The sequence below is a fragment of the Acanthisitta chloris genome, unplaced genomic scaffold (genome assembly GCF_000695815.1).
Source record: "Acanthisitta chloris isolate BGI_N310 unplaced genomic scaffold, ASM69581v1 scaffold45709, whole genome shotgun sequence".
NCBI lineage: Eukaryota > Metazoa > Chordata > Aves > Passeriformes > Acanthisittidae > Acanthisitta > Acanthisitta chloris.
Window position 1 is genome coordinate 22,453 of NW_008691722.1, and position 15,104 is coordinate 37,556.

Sequence of the window (15,104 nt, forward strand, 5' to 3'; positions counted from 1 at the left end):
AAGTTTATTTACAGTGAACTCTGAGTTTACAAAAAAGAGGCTCAGCCACTCGAAATAGAACTAACACCCAGAGAATGAACAAAAGGTTGTATAGTAGCAAAGAATTTTTGACAGTCTTTGTAAAAAGTGCTGGAAATAAATCAATGTAGACATAGAGGGTTTTTAAAGCAATTTTTAACACTTTCCCATCATATAAATAAAATTATAATGCCATGAGACATACATGTGTTCAGTAGATCAGAAGTATTCAGATCTGTGATTTGTAAGCGATATGACAAGTGAAAAAATAAAGACATGAGAACAAACTACTATTGCATTTACTTGTATTCACAGACTGTTCTCACATCTGATTTCTAGTTTTTCTTTGAATCATGAAGTCTATCAGGTTGGTTTTTTTAAATTAAAACCAAAATTCATTTACTCCAATAGCCAATACTTTTAAGAAAAAATACATATGAAAAGGCAAAAATATGGGCAATTTTGTGTGCTATAAACTTCTAATTCTTGTTCTGATTTATATTGCCCCTGAGCTCCCTTTGTGTCTCTGCTTGCTCCTCTGTGAGCTGGGGCTCACACACAGTATGCTTACTGAGCATCCTGAGGACAGCGGCGCAACTAACGACAATTTACACACACAGCATCAATTTATTTCCATACAAATTAAACAGAATGCTTTACTGCTCAGAACCACTGCCAACATTAATAACCACTTTGCCAGACCAAAAATAGCTACTTGATAAGCAAAGCCAGGCTCCCAGCAACTCACATTTAGGGGAGCTATTGCAAGGTACTAAAACCCTGCAAAATGCATAGAACAAAACTGTTCAATCATTAAGTTCACTAAAAATATTAATTAGAAATTTATTTTATTTATTTGTATCTATAGGGATTTGAGATTAGTTTGAAATCTGAAAATCCTAATAAAATAGTCAAGTTACATTGATAAGGGTAAAAACCATAATGTTCAAGAGGTACATTTCAGTTCTTTACATCACAAGGGTAAGATTTTTAAAAACAAGTCTCACACAAAAATGAACTCAATCTCCTTTCTCCTTCCACCTTAAATAAAAATGAAAAGGTGAAACTTTCAGTGCTGTAACAAGATCTGCAGTGTTAGACCATGCAGACCCAATGACACGGAACTCCCCCTATCAATTTTCCAGAGTTTGAAACAAAACGGTAGAATGGTTATTGGCTGATTCTGTAAATCCAGAATTCTTAATTGAAAGATATATGCATCCTAAAGAAATACTTACACCTTAATCAGTATCATATGGACTAAGGCATTTCAGTATGTACATATTTATTAAACAGTAAACCTTTCTAAGACATTTCTTTTAAAGACTAATAACCCCCAATCTGGCAAAGGAACTAATCCTCCATTTGTCATGATTCTTTTTAATTAACATTAAATAGACTCAAAATTAAGCGAGGACATGAACATTTATCAACTTCTGTGTTTGATTAGTAAAACATGCCAAGAGAGAGTGTAAGATTATTCTAAATTTCATGGTTGCAAAGAAAGTATTAGTAGCAGAATTTTCAGGGACTGATGCCTCTAAGAAAGGAACAACTTCCTATCTGTGTAACAACTACAGCATTAAACAAATTATATTTTGTATCTTAACAAGATATTTTTCAATTTTTTAACATTTTAGAATTAGGTCTAAGAGTTTGATACACTGAACTATTTTTCCTTCAAATTGCAATAAGCAAATCAAAACAGATGTGTAAATAGCATCAACAAAGATAGAGGGAGAGAATTACAAAGATGCCAAAAAATACCACATATCTGAATACAATCACAATAACCAATGTACTCTTACCAGACTTCAGAGTTTTTTCAAAGTTAGGCATGGAAGACAGTTAAATCAGGGTAAATCTTGCAGACCTATGCAGGCACAGAGCTGCTGACTTGAAGCTGCTCCTTTAGGCATAATGCCAAAGCAGAACAACTTTTTACAGAATTCGAGCAGGAATAAAACAAACAATACCTATAACGTCTAACACCAGCACATAGCAAACTGGTAGGAGTTGAAAAGGCTAAAAAGCTAAAGCCTGGAACTGGAAAACATGAAAAATGTTATATACCAGTGAAAAGTAAGAACAGTTTACACAGAGGAAAGGAAGGCTCCCTTCATCTACTGGAGTTCTTCAAAGAGTTACCAAGAATGTGGATGAGTAAAAATCCATTTAAAAGTCAACTTTGACTTAAAAAATAACTTCAACAAGATGTCTCACTCGGAAGCCAAAAGCTCTGAAGGAAACTAAGGTGCAACAGTCTAAGAGTGGAAGGTCTTCACAGGCATAAATTAATTAGTCAAAAGGTATAAAACAGAGGAGAAAAGAGTTGTCTGCATTGAGAATCCTAGAATCACCTGTACTAAAAACTACTGCTCAGCAACTTTGTGATTAATTAATAAGAATAGTGATGCAAAGTTAAAGTATGACGAGTTAAGTATAAACAGCAAGAGCCAACAAGCAAAGACTGGTATTCAAAATAATGAACATCAGCACAATAAAACAACTCGTGAAATTTAATCTAGATAAAGGGTTGCATATATGGCAAACCAATACTAACTTAACATAGACAGAAAAGCTGTCTGAATTTGTCCAGTTCAGACAGAAATGCTGGAATTACAAGAAAGAGTTCTACAAAATGCCAGTTCAATATTCAGAGGAGGTCATAAAAACACCCAAAACGCCAAACCGAAATACTGTGACACTAGAATTATCAGAACATAATACCGAACAGAACACATCAGAGGCACAATTTTGTTATTTGTAACTCCACACTGCTCTTGCATTTTTAATACTGACTGCAGTTCTGTCCTCTCATTTGTCACCCAAGTATAGGAAAAAAACCTGTAAGGACACTCAGAACTGCAGCAGGGTTTCATGGCAACAAGAACTGCTGGACAGATTAGGACTTCTCCACGTAGAATGAAGAAAAGTGCAAAAGATCCTACAGTCATGAACATTAATAAAGTGAACAGAAAACAACTGTTGATAGTAATTGAAGCATTTAGAGGCATTAAGTAAAATTGTTAGATTGATGGTTTGGGGGAAAAAAAACAACATAGGAGAGAGTACTAAGATTTTGCTATGAATCTTTCTAGTATTCTGTATTTCCACATGTCTTCAACCACCTCCTGTGCCTCTTCTGAAAGATGTCCAGCCTGTCTACAAAAATACTATCCAAATAGTACAGGAAAGTGTGACTTCATGTGACCATATGCATATGCTTGTTCCTGCTCACTCCCACAAACAAGAGTTGTTAGTATTTTATAAATGCTGGAAGACAACAGCTTTGCTCAGATCACCCCTATTATGAAAATTTTAATTTTCAATTCTTCATTCACACAGTTATATTACTGAACCCATAAAGTTAATGAGATTATCCACATGTCCTAAACCAACCAAGCATATACACTGTCTTGTTATATTAAAAGCTTAGTTGAAAAAGCTCCAAAAACCCCAGTAGAATTATCCCAATAAAGACATCATATTTTCTGTGGATTAGAACTGGGGCAGAACTTTGTGCCTTATCTTACTTTTTCCTGGTGTTGACCAAGAGCTCAGCAATCTTCTTGATGGTTGAGCTGAATAATCAGGAGAAACTGCAGATGCACCAGGATGACAGTGGAATGGGTTAGACACCAGCCTAAGACTTGAACACATGAATTCAATTTCCTTTCTCATCATCAATCTTCTTTGCACTCCTGGACAGACCAGCTCAGGAAGGGCCCAACTGACAAAAGGCTAACTAGAGGCCTTTCCTCCAAAGCAGAGCAGGATAAGGATTTCTCAGTTAACAGCAAAACCAAACAAAATAGTCCTTTCTACCAACCCTGCTAAAAAAACAATTACCCTCTTTTTTTGTTCTGATAAACAGACTAAGCATTTTATCTCAAGATCTACAAACAACTCAGTCACTGTTCAGCATCAGTGTACAGATTTTCAATTGGATACTACATGAAATTTCTGCCTTAATGACAGAGTAATCTACCAGCTTGAGCTAGAGCCTTCATTTCAACCAAAATGGACAAAAAATGGAAAAGGTTCCCATTCTTATCCTACTGAAATGCACACAAGGTGTGTGTCACAGGAGTCACATTTAATTCATGAACACCAAAGCCTCTAGAGAAGAGACAGACTCTTACTCAATGCCTAAATGCTTTGAAAAAATGAGACAGGATCTCTAAGTGACATTAACACTGATCACTGTCAAATGAGTCATCTTTTTCAGCAAGTAAGCTCAGAGATAAAACATTGAGAGATTATAATCTCTTAAACACAAAGGCTACTTTGAATTCTATCCTAAGAAATTAAATAAAATAATTAGTTATCTTAATTTCACCATGTTGCATGCAACTAAACCTCATCAGAAAGTATAAATGTGCATTACATAATCTGAGTTCAAAGTTCACTTCTCATAATGAAAAAGTCTGGCATGTGTCTAAAAGAAATAATTTTTGGAAAAGCTTTTTCCATGCTCCTATTTGATCAATCTAAAGTATGATTTTTACATGATTCGTGTGAACAAATGTCTATGTTTCACTTAAAGCACTTGCCAAAACGTTTAATGTATATAAGCAACTCCATGTGTCAGCAGACGAGAAGAAATTTCTGTGAAGGTGAGTGCCAAGACAAACTCAGCAACAGTTGCTTTTTTAAAATCTAGAAATCTTTATTTCCTACAGCAGCCACATGTGTGCATGGAAATAATTAACAGGTAAAAGACACAAAGAAATCTGCATATGACAATTTATCAAAACTTTCTACTTAACTTTCACTCTCCACATGCAAGGCTTAGCCAACCCATTCTCATTATACAGAAAGGAACTTTTGCTTTGCATTTAACTCTCTCCAATTCTATTCTCAGACCTTTAGAAATTTCTTAAGAAATCCAACCCAATCAACTGTTATAATATTTACAACTTACACTTCTAAATATTACAACTTTATGGATCTTTCTGATTTTGTTACTGAGGAAATCCAAATCAGGCAATAATCATGCATTTTACCTATTTAAATATAACAAACCACGCAGATGATGTGAGCTATGTTGAGACAGCTGAAGAGTAAAATTGCCTGTGGTCCACAAAAGTCATTGTAATGTGGTGCTCTGTTTTCCATTGACATCAGCAAAAGGTCATAAAATGTTCATCTAGGTGATCTATTTTCGTGGTTTCACTGTATATGGGTTCCATATTGGTTTAACATGACTGAAGATTTAGTGTTACTGAAACCCTTTGGGCCATACACCAATAAAATCCACCATTTATGGTGGACAGCTATGTACCTTGTGCTCGAATCTTCTTGAGATCAAACTTCTACTGCTCCAGAGAGAGTGAAAAATAAAAGTGAAGGACTGAAATAGTTCTTTTTACCCTTACATAGAATCTATAAGTTCTCTCACTGTTAACAGACAGACTTTAATGTACTACTGTCATCTGAGCTCTTAAATTGGCATTAATGTTTTCAGATGTGTTGCCTTGAAAACAACTTTCCAGTGGTTTGGGGTGTTTTTTATGGTTGCTTGTTTTTTAATTTCTTCTGCGGGGTTTTTAAAAATAATTTACTTAGTTTAAGTAATGGCACTTTACCTATCCCCAGCTCTGGCTCACACTAACTAACTCTGGTTATCTGTTTCTGCACGTTTTCCTCTCCCGAAGAGCAGACCACATCAAATGAGCTGACAGAAGAAAGGCAGCGGTTCACAACACACCTAGGAAGGCTCACCTGAGACTGACAAAACATCTGCAGTAGCCCAAATATTGCATTTAGACAGAAATTTACCGAATAAACAGTTCCTCAAAACCAAGTAACACAAATATATATCCTCAATGATTAATAATAATTGATTTTGCAAAATTTCATGTAAAAATCTTCAGAGTCCATAGTTTCTTTCTATTTCTAGTTTTACGCTTGGGGGAAAAAACCCACATGAAAACATGTTGCTACGCATTTCCCTAGACTTTTATTTTGGCATCTAATAGCTCACAATAGCTTTCACAACCAGTATTCAAAAAATGCTTACAAGAACAGTACAGTCTGTCTCAGATTTTATTTGATTGGCATGCTTCATGCATTTTGATTCAAGAGCTAGTGAAGTGTCCCAGACAATAAATCAAAATAACTGCTACTCAAGCACTACCTGAGTGTATTCATAGTTAATCATTAAGGAAGGTCAAGCATTAGGAATACAGAAGACACATGGAAGACTATATTGGTCCTTTAAATACTGAATATTCAGGGAAATGACAGAGCTAAAAGACCCAATCTAAACTCTACTAAGAGTGCTGGAAAGATTGCTAGTTATAATCCTGTCTTCTAAATCAGTGTTTCAGCAAGTATCACATCACATTTCATCATGAAACAAAGGTAACTAATTATTATTCTAGGAAGCTAAAGGCAACAAATAAAGTAATAAAGACACACACTTTTCCACAGTGAAACACAGAAAATGTCGTCACAGTTTCAAACAACAAATCAGTTTACAAGTATCTTTTAAACTTACTGTATTAGTTGAATCTTCTTGTAAAATTCTATCATATAACTGGATAGCATCATCATACCTGTTCAAAGAAATAATCTGCATTTATTTTTTTGAAAGAAAATGTTTTCCACCATCACTATGCAGTTTTGGTTAATTCTGCTATTTGAAGTATGCTTGAAACAAGTTACTTTGGTGCTATGAGCACTTCAAACCTCCTGGGGAACAGATCTGTGTGTTCAGCCAGCTGTGTACACGACTCAGACTGGACCAATGAAATAATTCAATTCAAAACACATTTGAGTACACAGCTCTTGCACTATCAGCACAGAACTAGGGCGTACTTTGTGTCGTCATGTGTAGTTTGACAAGCAGTTTTTCAGCGGTTCTGCTGATTGATTTTTGATGCTACACATTTCCTTCTCACCTTGGATACTCAATTTACATACTCTCACTGTTCCCTAAGCACTGCTGACATTAGCATAGCTCAGCTGTGTAGTCCAGTTACCATAAGGTATGAGAAAAAATGTGAAAGGGAGCACAAAAGCAGAAACACATAAGTGACTGCTACAGACTTGAGCAGATGTGCTGTGAAATGCTGTTTGTGTTCTCTGTTAGATGACACTTTGACAAATGTGTTTTAGAATACTGAACATGAAAGTCATAACTCCAGCTTCACATGGTGAAGTTCCAGAATATTATTCTTTTCATTAGCAAGTGTCTACAGGGATGTCTCAGTCTATGGGGAAGTTCTTCACTGTTGCTCTTCCCGTTGGGGAAAGCAGGATCCTTCCTAGATCCTACAAGTCACTTGAAATTTAACAAGAAGTTTATTTCTTCAATTGAAAACATGATCCCTCCAGCTGAAGTCTTCCAAGACTTCTTTTGTAGTTAGTGGAGAGAAACAGGATTCTCCAGGGCATGGCTTAGAGCACCTCAGATGGGTTCCTCTTCAACACAACCCAAACCAAAGCCTCCTTCTGCTCTGACTTCTGAAGATAATCTGTGAAGATGAAACCTCAGCTTTTGTTAAAGCCCCTGCTCCCCAATACCCAAATCTCAAGGATCTAACCTGACAGACACACTTGGTCAATAATTTGTATGACCACTTTCAGAAAACTGTGGCTCAATAGCACTTTACTGCTGAAACCCCACATCTTTGTGCTACAGTCATCTCCCACATAGACCTGTGTACATGCAGGAACATCTTCAATGTAGCCACACAACCCTGAACTGACTTATGATCTACAGTACTTCTGAACAGGTTTCAGGAAGGGGGAAAATCCGCTGCCATTCTCTCACTGTCTTCCCACCCTATATAAAATGAAGACAAGAGAACTAAGTTTAATGGAAATTCTTCAAGAATGTGTATTTGATATAAAGTGAGTGTGAAACATGGAGCATCTATTTGTCTTGAGAGAGCTCCTGTGGATGTGGATTCTGGCCACTAATTTTTTTGGATAGGAGCAATGGACACTCATTGGTGGCTTGTATCAAATACCATTTTCAAAGTTAATTTTTCAAGAATGTAATGGATGAAGAACATCTGCTAAATAACTATCTTTTAAAAAAAGCATTTGAGGTGTACTTCCAATTCCTTCGTATCAAGATGGCCCAAAGGCTCCAAATCTCACCAACTCTTTAGGTAAAATGTGTCATGGTACAGATTGGTTAGCATCCAACGGCACCGAAAGCTGGAATTCCTTCTCAACATCCAAGACAAGGGCTTTAGAATAGCATGTTGACATCAAAGATATATGCAAGGAGAAAGGCAGACAATAAAGGTCATCCTCAAGACCTGATCTTGGAAAGCTATCAAGTTTTAATCTGTTCATTATTTTAGTAACTCCTGTTAAACCTAGCATGTTATAACCCTTCTATAGAGTATTTCAAAACTTGTCAGTCTGATTTTTAGGTTCTGCCATTCTATCTCGTATGTTTTTTCTGTTGTTTCTATAAACACACTCTATAGATTTAACCCATACTAAGTTCAACTGATTTATCCACACTAAGAAAACATGGGTAAAGAGTTGCACCCTGCAGTAATTAGGAGCATAGGAGAACAATGAAGGGAAAAAAATGCTGGCATTGATTTTCATATCCAGCTCTAGCTCTGTGAGATGAAACGTATACCTCACAGAATTTGCCAAGATAGTGCACAGTGTTTTACTGTATAATGACTTCTGCTGTTGAGTAAGAGATCTTTCTGATCTATGACGTCTGATAGGAAGATTGTAGAAATGCAACACTGCATAGTACCTGCAAAAATGCAATACAGATGTCTAAAACTTACAATATGATCATGCATACAGTTATTTCCTATAAAGAAACTGCCAAGCACTGTTTTGCCATGATTTTGTAATGCCTGAATGCCTTTTAAAGAAAGCCCAAACACTTTTCCAGACAGAAAGCACATTTTTTAAAATTCAGGTTTTACCTTTCCATTGCTTCAAATCGCATTCCAGTTAATCGTTTCACTCTGTGGCTCCCAGGAAACTGTCGCCTCAGCTCCTGAAGACAAAACTATACAAAGAACCAGAAACACTATTGTGACTATAGTTATCTAGACAGAAGTTAGAAGAACAAAAAAAAAAAAGAAAAAAAAAGTCTTGGTTGAGAATTCAACAACCTGGAATGGCACTTCTGAGTACAATGAAATACCAATTTTTGAAATAAGCAGTAGAGTGCACTGATAGGGAGAAGGTCAGAAATTTAAACTCTGTCTGTTAGAAGACTAATTTTAAGAAATATCCTCCATACAGGTCATTAGATTGTTAGGTCCTCTTGGAAATAGTTATTTGTCTACAAAATCAAACTCACCTACTAAAACAGCTCTGATACTACTAAAACTTGAAGTTTACTTAGTTGCCAAATAACATCTCAAGACAGTAAAAAAGCAAAATAAAGACAGTGAGAGCTTATATGATACTTCTTTAATAAATGGATATCTCACAATGGAACAAACTATGCTAATACTATGCTCTGTGTTTATTTTTAAAATAAAACTTTGAAATCCAAAGAAAATGTTTGTCACTGGCTTGGGTGGAGCCTGCTGGCAGAAAGGGCATAGCTTCTAACTCCTGAAATCAATGAGACACCTGGTCTGGATAAAAAGAATTCATCACAGGCAGATTTCTCTGGATTAGCAAAAAAGGATGTTTGGTAGAGGGACTGAGTCACAACTTCCCCAGAGCAAACTAACTCGTAATTGTATCATGAATGTGGCTAGATAGCACTGCAAAGTTTGCAGCTGATTCATTATGGTGGGACACAGGATAGTCCCCAGCCACTCAAACAGACCAGTAGGTTGAATCACATCGAAAGGTTCACACAGAATCCTCCTCTTCTAGGCATTTATTTACACAACTCAGCTTATAAACCTGTTCTTCAGACCTAAGGTTCTAGCAGAGGCCTATCTACATGATCTGTTCCATCTCATCACATCCACCAGTCAAAGGAAAAAGTACAGTAGTAATTGGTAGGTTCCCTCTCTGCTTCTGAAAATAAACAGGTTGCTAGGGCAAATCCAAGAGGAATATTTACATCTGTCCTAGATGCTAAAAAATAGAGAAGGAAGAAAGAAAGGAAACTGTAACCAAAGTAATAATGCTTAGCCTCAAGCAAGCGTAGACTATTTTCATGATGATCATCTTAGTCTGCACCAAACCAAGATCTTAACAATACAATTTCACATAGAAAGGCTCAGGTTTAGTACAGAAACAGTTTATAGGCACTTCGAGTGATGTCTTGGTGAACTGCTGCTGCTCCAGTCATAAAAAAACTACATGTACTTAGCAGCATGTTACACAATGTCTGAACTGTGACCATTCTTAAGAGACCTAAGTACATAAAACTCCAGAAAAGCAGTTTCACTCCAGCTTTTAAAACCTGAACAGCGTTGTAGACTTTGAAAAGAACTTTTGCAGACAGTAAATCCACCCTGTGGTCTAGTGACCAGGGAAACCTGAAGGATGGCGATTTTCAGTATAAAAACAGGTACTACTTTTCTCCAATAAAATGCTCAAATAACAAAAATTGTAACATTTACAATAACACTAAACTCCACAATCTGCACATGGACTGTTACATCCAAAAAAACCCTCACTGACAGTATGAAAGAAGCCGATGAAGTAGGGCTCAACTGCAACAAGACCAGAATTTGCTCACATTAGATCTGACTACACAATCATTACCCAACTGAACACAGCAGCCACAAGGCCAAAATAAACTGCAGATTATGCTATCAGACACAATAAAGTGAGAAAGTTGTGACAAAGTCACAAACAACTCCCTGTAACACTTTAAAAAACCAAAGTGCATAAATAAACTACACAAACTATATCTTCAAAAACTTCTGGACTCAGCACCACTCAATGTCCTCTTTTTGAATTTAATTTGTAATCCCCATAATCTTTTATATTGTTGATGACTGGTTCTGCACCACGTCAATAATTTGCTTTTGAGATTCTCCCAGAAACTCAGCACTTACAATGGCAAATCTCATTTGTAGGGGAAACTTTAATTCACACTTAATTTGCTTTCCAATGTTTTTTTAATCACATTTTTTAAATTTTAAAACTCTGACAAAGGCAAAGAAATATAAACCTGGACTTCAGCACAAAATACACTAGCAGTGCAAGTGCTGCCAACACTAGATTGCACTAAAATGTGCATGTGAAACAACTGGATGGCTGCAGCCGGGGTGTGCATTACACACTGTCATTCTGTGCAGGACAGAAAGGACACCAGTAATAAAAAGAGGAAAGGAAAAAATAAAAACAAAAGTCAGATAAATGACTGAAAACTACCTCAGCCTTCTCACTTGGAATAGATGAGACCTAACCCCCTAAGCAAAATGCATCACAGCTGTCAAAAGCTCACTGCTAATAAACAGAAGTTCCAAAGCTATTTGTCTACGCTGGAGCTACAGCTGTAGTAAAATGCCATATATGATGTCGACTTGTTTGAATTAACTACTTCTTTATTATAAATTAACCAAATTAAAAAGAAAATTAAAAAAACCCCAAGTTTTCCCCTAAGCTTTTAACCGCCTCTCTGAACTGCATATAAAACGTTGCACTCCCTCATCTGAAATTTAAAATCCCTGCCAGGGTTAGTAAAAACAAAGAGTGTTTCACAACCAATCTTTCAACACTGGCTCCCTCAACAATTTTATGAGTCTTCCTAAAAAGACCTTGAAAATAAAGACCAAAACTGTTTTACATATAAATCAGGACACGGAAATGTATTTATTTAAAGAGTAAGTCTATTTGTTTTTGTTTCAGCAGACAGCTATACTACAACGGTATTTTCTTCTGAGGAACAAAAGACAGGGAAGGTCAGTGGGTTCACAACAAGTTCAAAGTGCTGTGCCATATCTTCCAGTGTACTCCATTTTACCATATACATATGTGATGTGAGATAAACTTGTCTAGTTCTGCCTACTGTCAAACTGCCCTTCTCCCAACTACATCCTCTAGTCTGACCTCTTGTATATCACAGACCATTAAGTTTCACCCAAATGACATCACATGAAGCTCAAAGACTTTATGAGGTATTTTGCCATTTGACAGAGAACAAGGCACGGGAGGAGCAATCTCCATGAAAGAACTGGAGTCCTGAAAACATCTTTCTTTTAACTTACAATAAGCTCAAGCTTGCTAGTTTTCAGGGAACAAGACCTGTTCCCCCCCAACTGTTTTGTGAAGGAGGGGTGAAAAGATTCCTAAAATTCTCCTGCTTTTGCCTTTTTCAGTTGCTGCCATTAAAGGATTAGCTAAGCTTACTGGGTTTGGGTTTTTTAGTTTCATTTTTAATCCGACAAACAGGTGTTACAATTCCAAATAAACTAGTTTCATGCAAATTGTTATTTGTATAACTCAAATAAATTTGCATACAAATTGACTATATCAAAAGATCCATTAACAATATTTTAATCAACAATCCCCAAATAATTCGGAGTGCAAGTGACCTTTGGAGTTTACATGCTCCAAATCCCCACACAAAACAGAGCCAGCTTCCAAGGGAGTGCAAGGCCATACACCAATCTATTTTTAAGCATTTCCAAAGGAGATTCCAGAGTTTCTCTGTGCCATTTGTCCCAGAGTGTTCACTAATCCCATTGCCCAAACCTTTTTCCTAGTATCTAATTGGAATTTCCTTTGTTGCAGCTTATGTCTCTCACACTTGCCTTTTGTTGCACATCTACAAAAATACATGTCTACCTTCTTTATACCTTCTCATTTGTAAATATTCAAAGATAGCAATAAAATTCCTTCTTGGCTTTCTCAAGACTTAACACACCCAGATCTCTCAGCCTTTCCTTATATATTATGCAGACCAGCTCCTTATTCATCTTGAATACCTGCTCCAATATGTCAATGACTTTCTTTGATGGTAGTCAACATGACATAAACATGATATGCATGATGGGACATTTTACCTCAAAACATTCAAAAACCCAATATAATTTGAGAGGTTTTCAATAAACAAACACTCTCTGTACAATATGGCAACTTCAATATTATTCTTGACATTTAGCCCATACCAGAGTAGCTGTAAATATTTTCATGGCTATTGGAAGAGATGTGATCTGTCTAAACAAAAGTTACACATTAGAGAAGGTAGGAAGTGGCGGTTTCTTCCCAGCAGTGTATTTCTTGATAGATATTTTTCCTACCAGTCCAAGCTATGGAGTTCAGAATATCCCGTAACTGTCAAAAAACCCCAACATTTGGAAGAGATACTCAGGACAGAAACTTACAGTGTGAAGGAAAAGTCAACTTGAAAACTTACCAATGCCAAATCATCTCGACTGCAGTCCAGGGCAGCAATCATCACCTGCTCATATATTATCCAAACTGGACAAAAAAGAGACAATAAGTGCAGATAATTAGGGGTTTAAAGATAATAGGAAACACCTATAATGTAAATTAGATTAATTAATTCTGTCTGTACATTTTTCCTTCTACTCGCATGGATCACTGCTGAAACAGGGACAAATTAAGAAACTGCTGGAATTAATTAGTAACACATTTTAGCTACTCAGTGCTTTTAGTAACAAAGTACCTTCTGACATCTTGAAAGGCAAAAAAGCTCTAGTTCTCTTCCTTTCATAACCTTTTAACTGCAATCTTCTTAATTGGTCCACATTAGGACTTACTCTCTGATCAGACTTGCAGAACATCCACTTTTCAATTTTTGCCAGTGTTGAAGAACAGAAAATCAGTCAAATGAATCTTAAGTAACAGTTTCATGCTAAGTTTTCACGTAACGTTGTAACTAAAAGATTAGCAAACTAACAGTTCTACCAGGTAACTTTGCATCCCTTTTCACTGCAGCCCATATTTGGGTAAGAAAGAAACTACTGGAATTCTGGCTAAGAAATTAATATATATTTCACCAACATAAGCACACAGAGAAAGGCAATACAAAGGCTGTTAAATAAAATAGAGACTGAAAAGCGAAAACCAAATCAGACAATTGAACTTTCAAAAATAATGATTGTTTACTTACTGTCATCTCCAAGTTTAGATGCATATTCATTAATTAACTCTTCTCCAACATCCACTATCTGTTCACTGTTTCGATAGTTTTCTTCTCTCCATTTCCTCATTTTATCACGCATATCTGTGGGCAAGGGGGAGAAAAAACTCAGTATTTCCAGATAGGAATGGAATTTGACTGTTATTTCTGGAAAATATGCATCTGAAGAGTGGGTTTAGTGAGCAACAGAGCTAAAAAAGTGACTTCTACTAATATTAGATAAGCAGTAGAGAACAGATTGGTGTAGCAGACCTCTGAAACCCTATTACACGAACTATGCTCATGCTCCAATATAACGAATTCAACTTTCAGGTTTACGGTCTCTCAGGTCAGTAACATATGCCGTAAAGAAATGTATATCTAGTTATCCAATAAATAATAAAATTTAGTCACGTTTAGGAAAAACAGGCTACAAGAGATTTCTCCCAAGTACACATTTACAAACAACACTAAAATTGCATTTCTGCTGCAGGTGAATAAATTTTCATTTGAAGTATTAGAAAAACTACTATAACTTCCACTCTTGAAAGGAATCTACACACTCCTACAGAAACGAGCCTTGGGAAAGGCAGGCATGGAAGTGAACGCTTTCTACAGCAGGGAAGTGTCCAAAGGCATAAAAACCATCACTGTTTATCTAGGCAAGGTAGAAAAGACAGTTTATTTTAGCATTAGGATTTTTGCTTCAGAAGTACATTTACTATGGATCAGATCTTCAAGAGAACAGAGATATTCATGAAGTCAGCTAGAGAGTGCTACTGAGCCTAGGCTTTACTTATCCTCTGGATAAGGAAATTACCAAGAATGTGATTTTACATACACATACATTTATATATGTGTAGATATTTTATATACAACAAATTTTGAGAAAATTCAAGGAAAATTGTGTTCATTACTAGATAGTGGCTTTACTAATAAGAAGGTACCAGGACAACTGTTGCCTATAGTTTTTTAAAACTTTACAACAGCTGGAAAAACAAATACAATGATAGATCTAAACACTGTCAGGTTTTCTTGCACTTCAAAGTACATAGTTAATGCAAATGACAGTTATAAATTA

At 36.1% G+C, this 15,104-nt stretch overlaps 1 protein-coding gene across 1 annotated transcript in view; it reads right to left on the reverse strand.

The window, feature by feature from the left end:
• EMC2 (ER membrane protein complex subunit 2) overlaps positions 1 to 14,128 on the reverse strand; it is a gene marked incomplete at its 5' end in the record, with an annotated part of 29,100 nt that extends 14,972 nt beyond the window's left edge. Inside the window, 4 exons of the mRNA XM_009082316.1 lie at positions 6,524 to 6,581; positions 8,937 to 9,022; positions 13,295 to 13,359; positions 14,015 to 14,128. Of these exons, the coding sequence (XP_009080564.1) occupies positions 6,524 to 6,581; positions 8,937 to 9,022; positions 13,295 to 13,359; positions 14,015 to 14,128 (323 nt within the window). The remainder of the gene's footprint in view (positions 1 to 6,523; positions 6,582 to 8,936; positions 9,023 to 13,294; positions 13,360 to 14,014) is intronic.
• Positions 14,129 to 15,104: the final 976 nt, after the last annotated feature.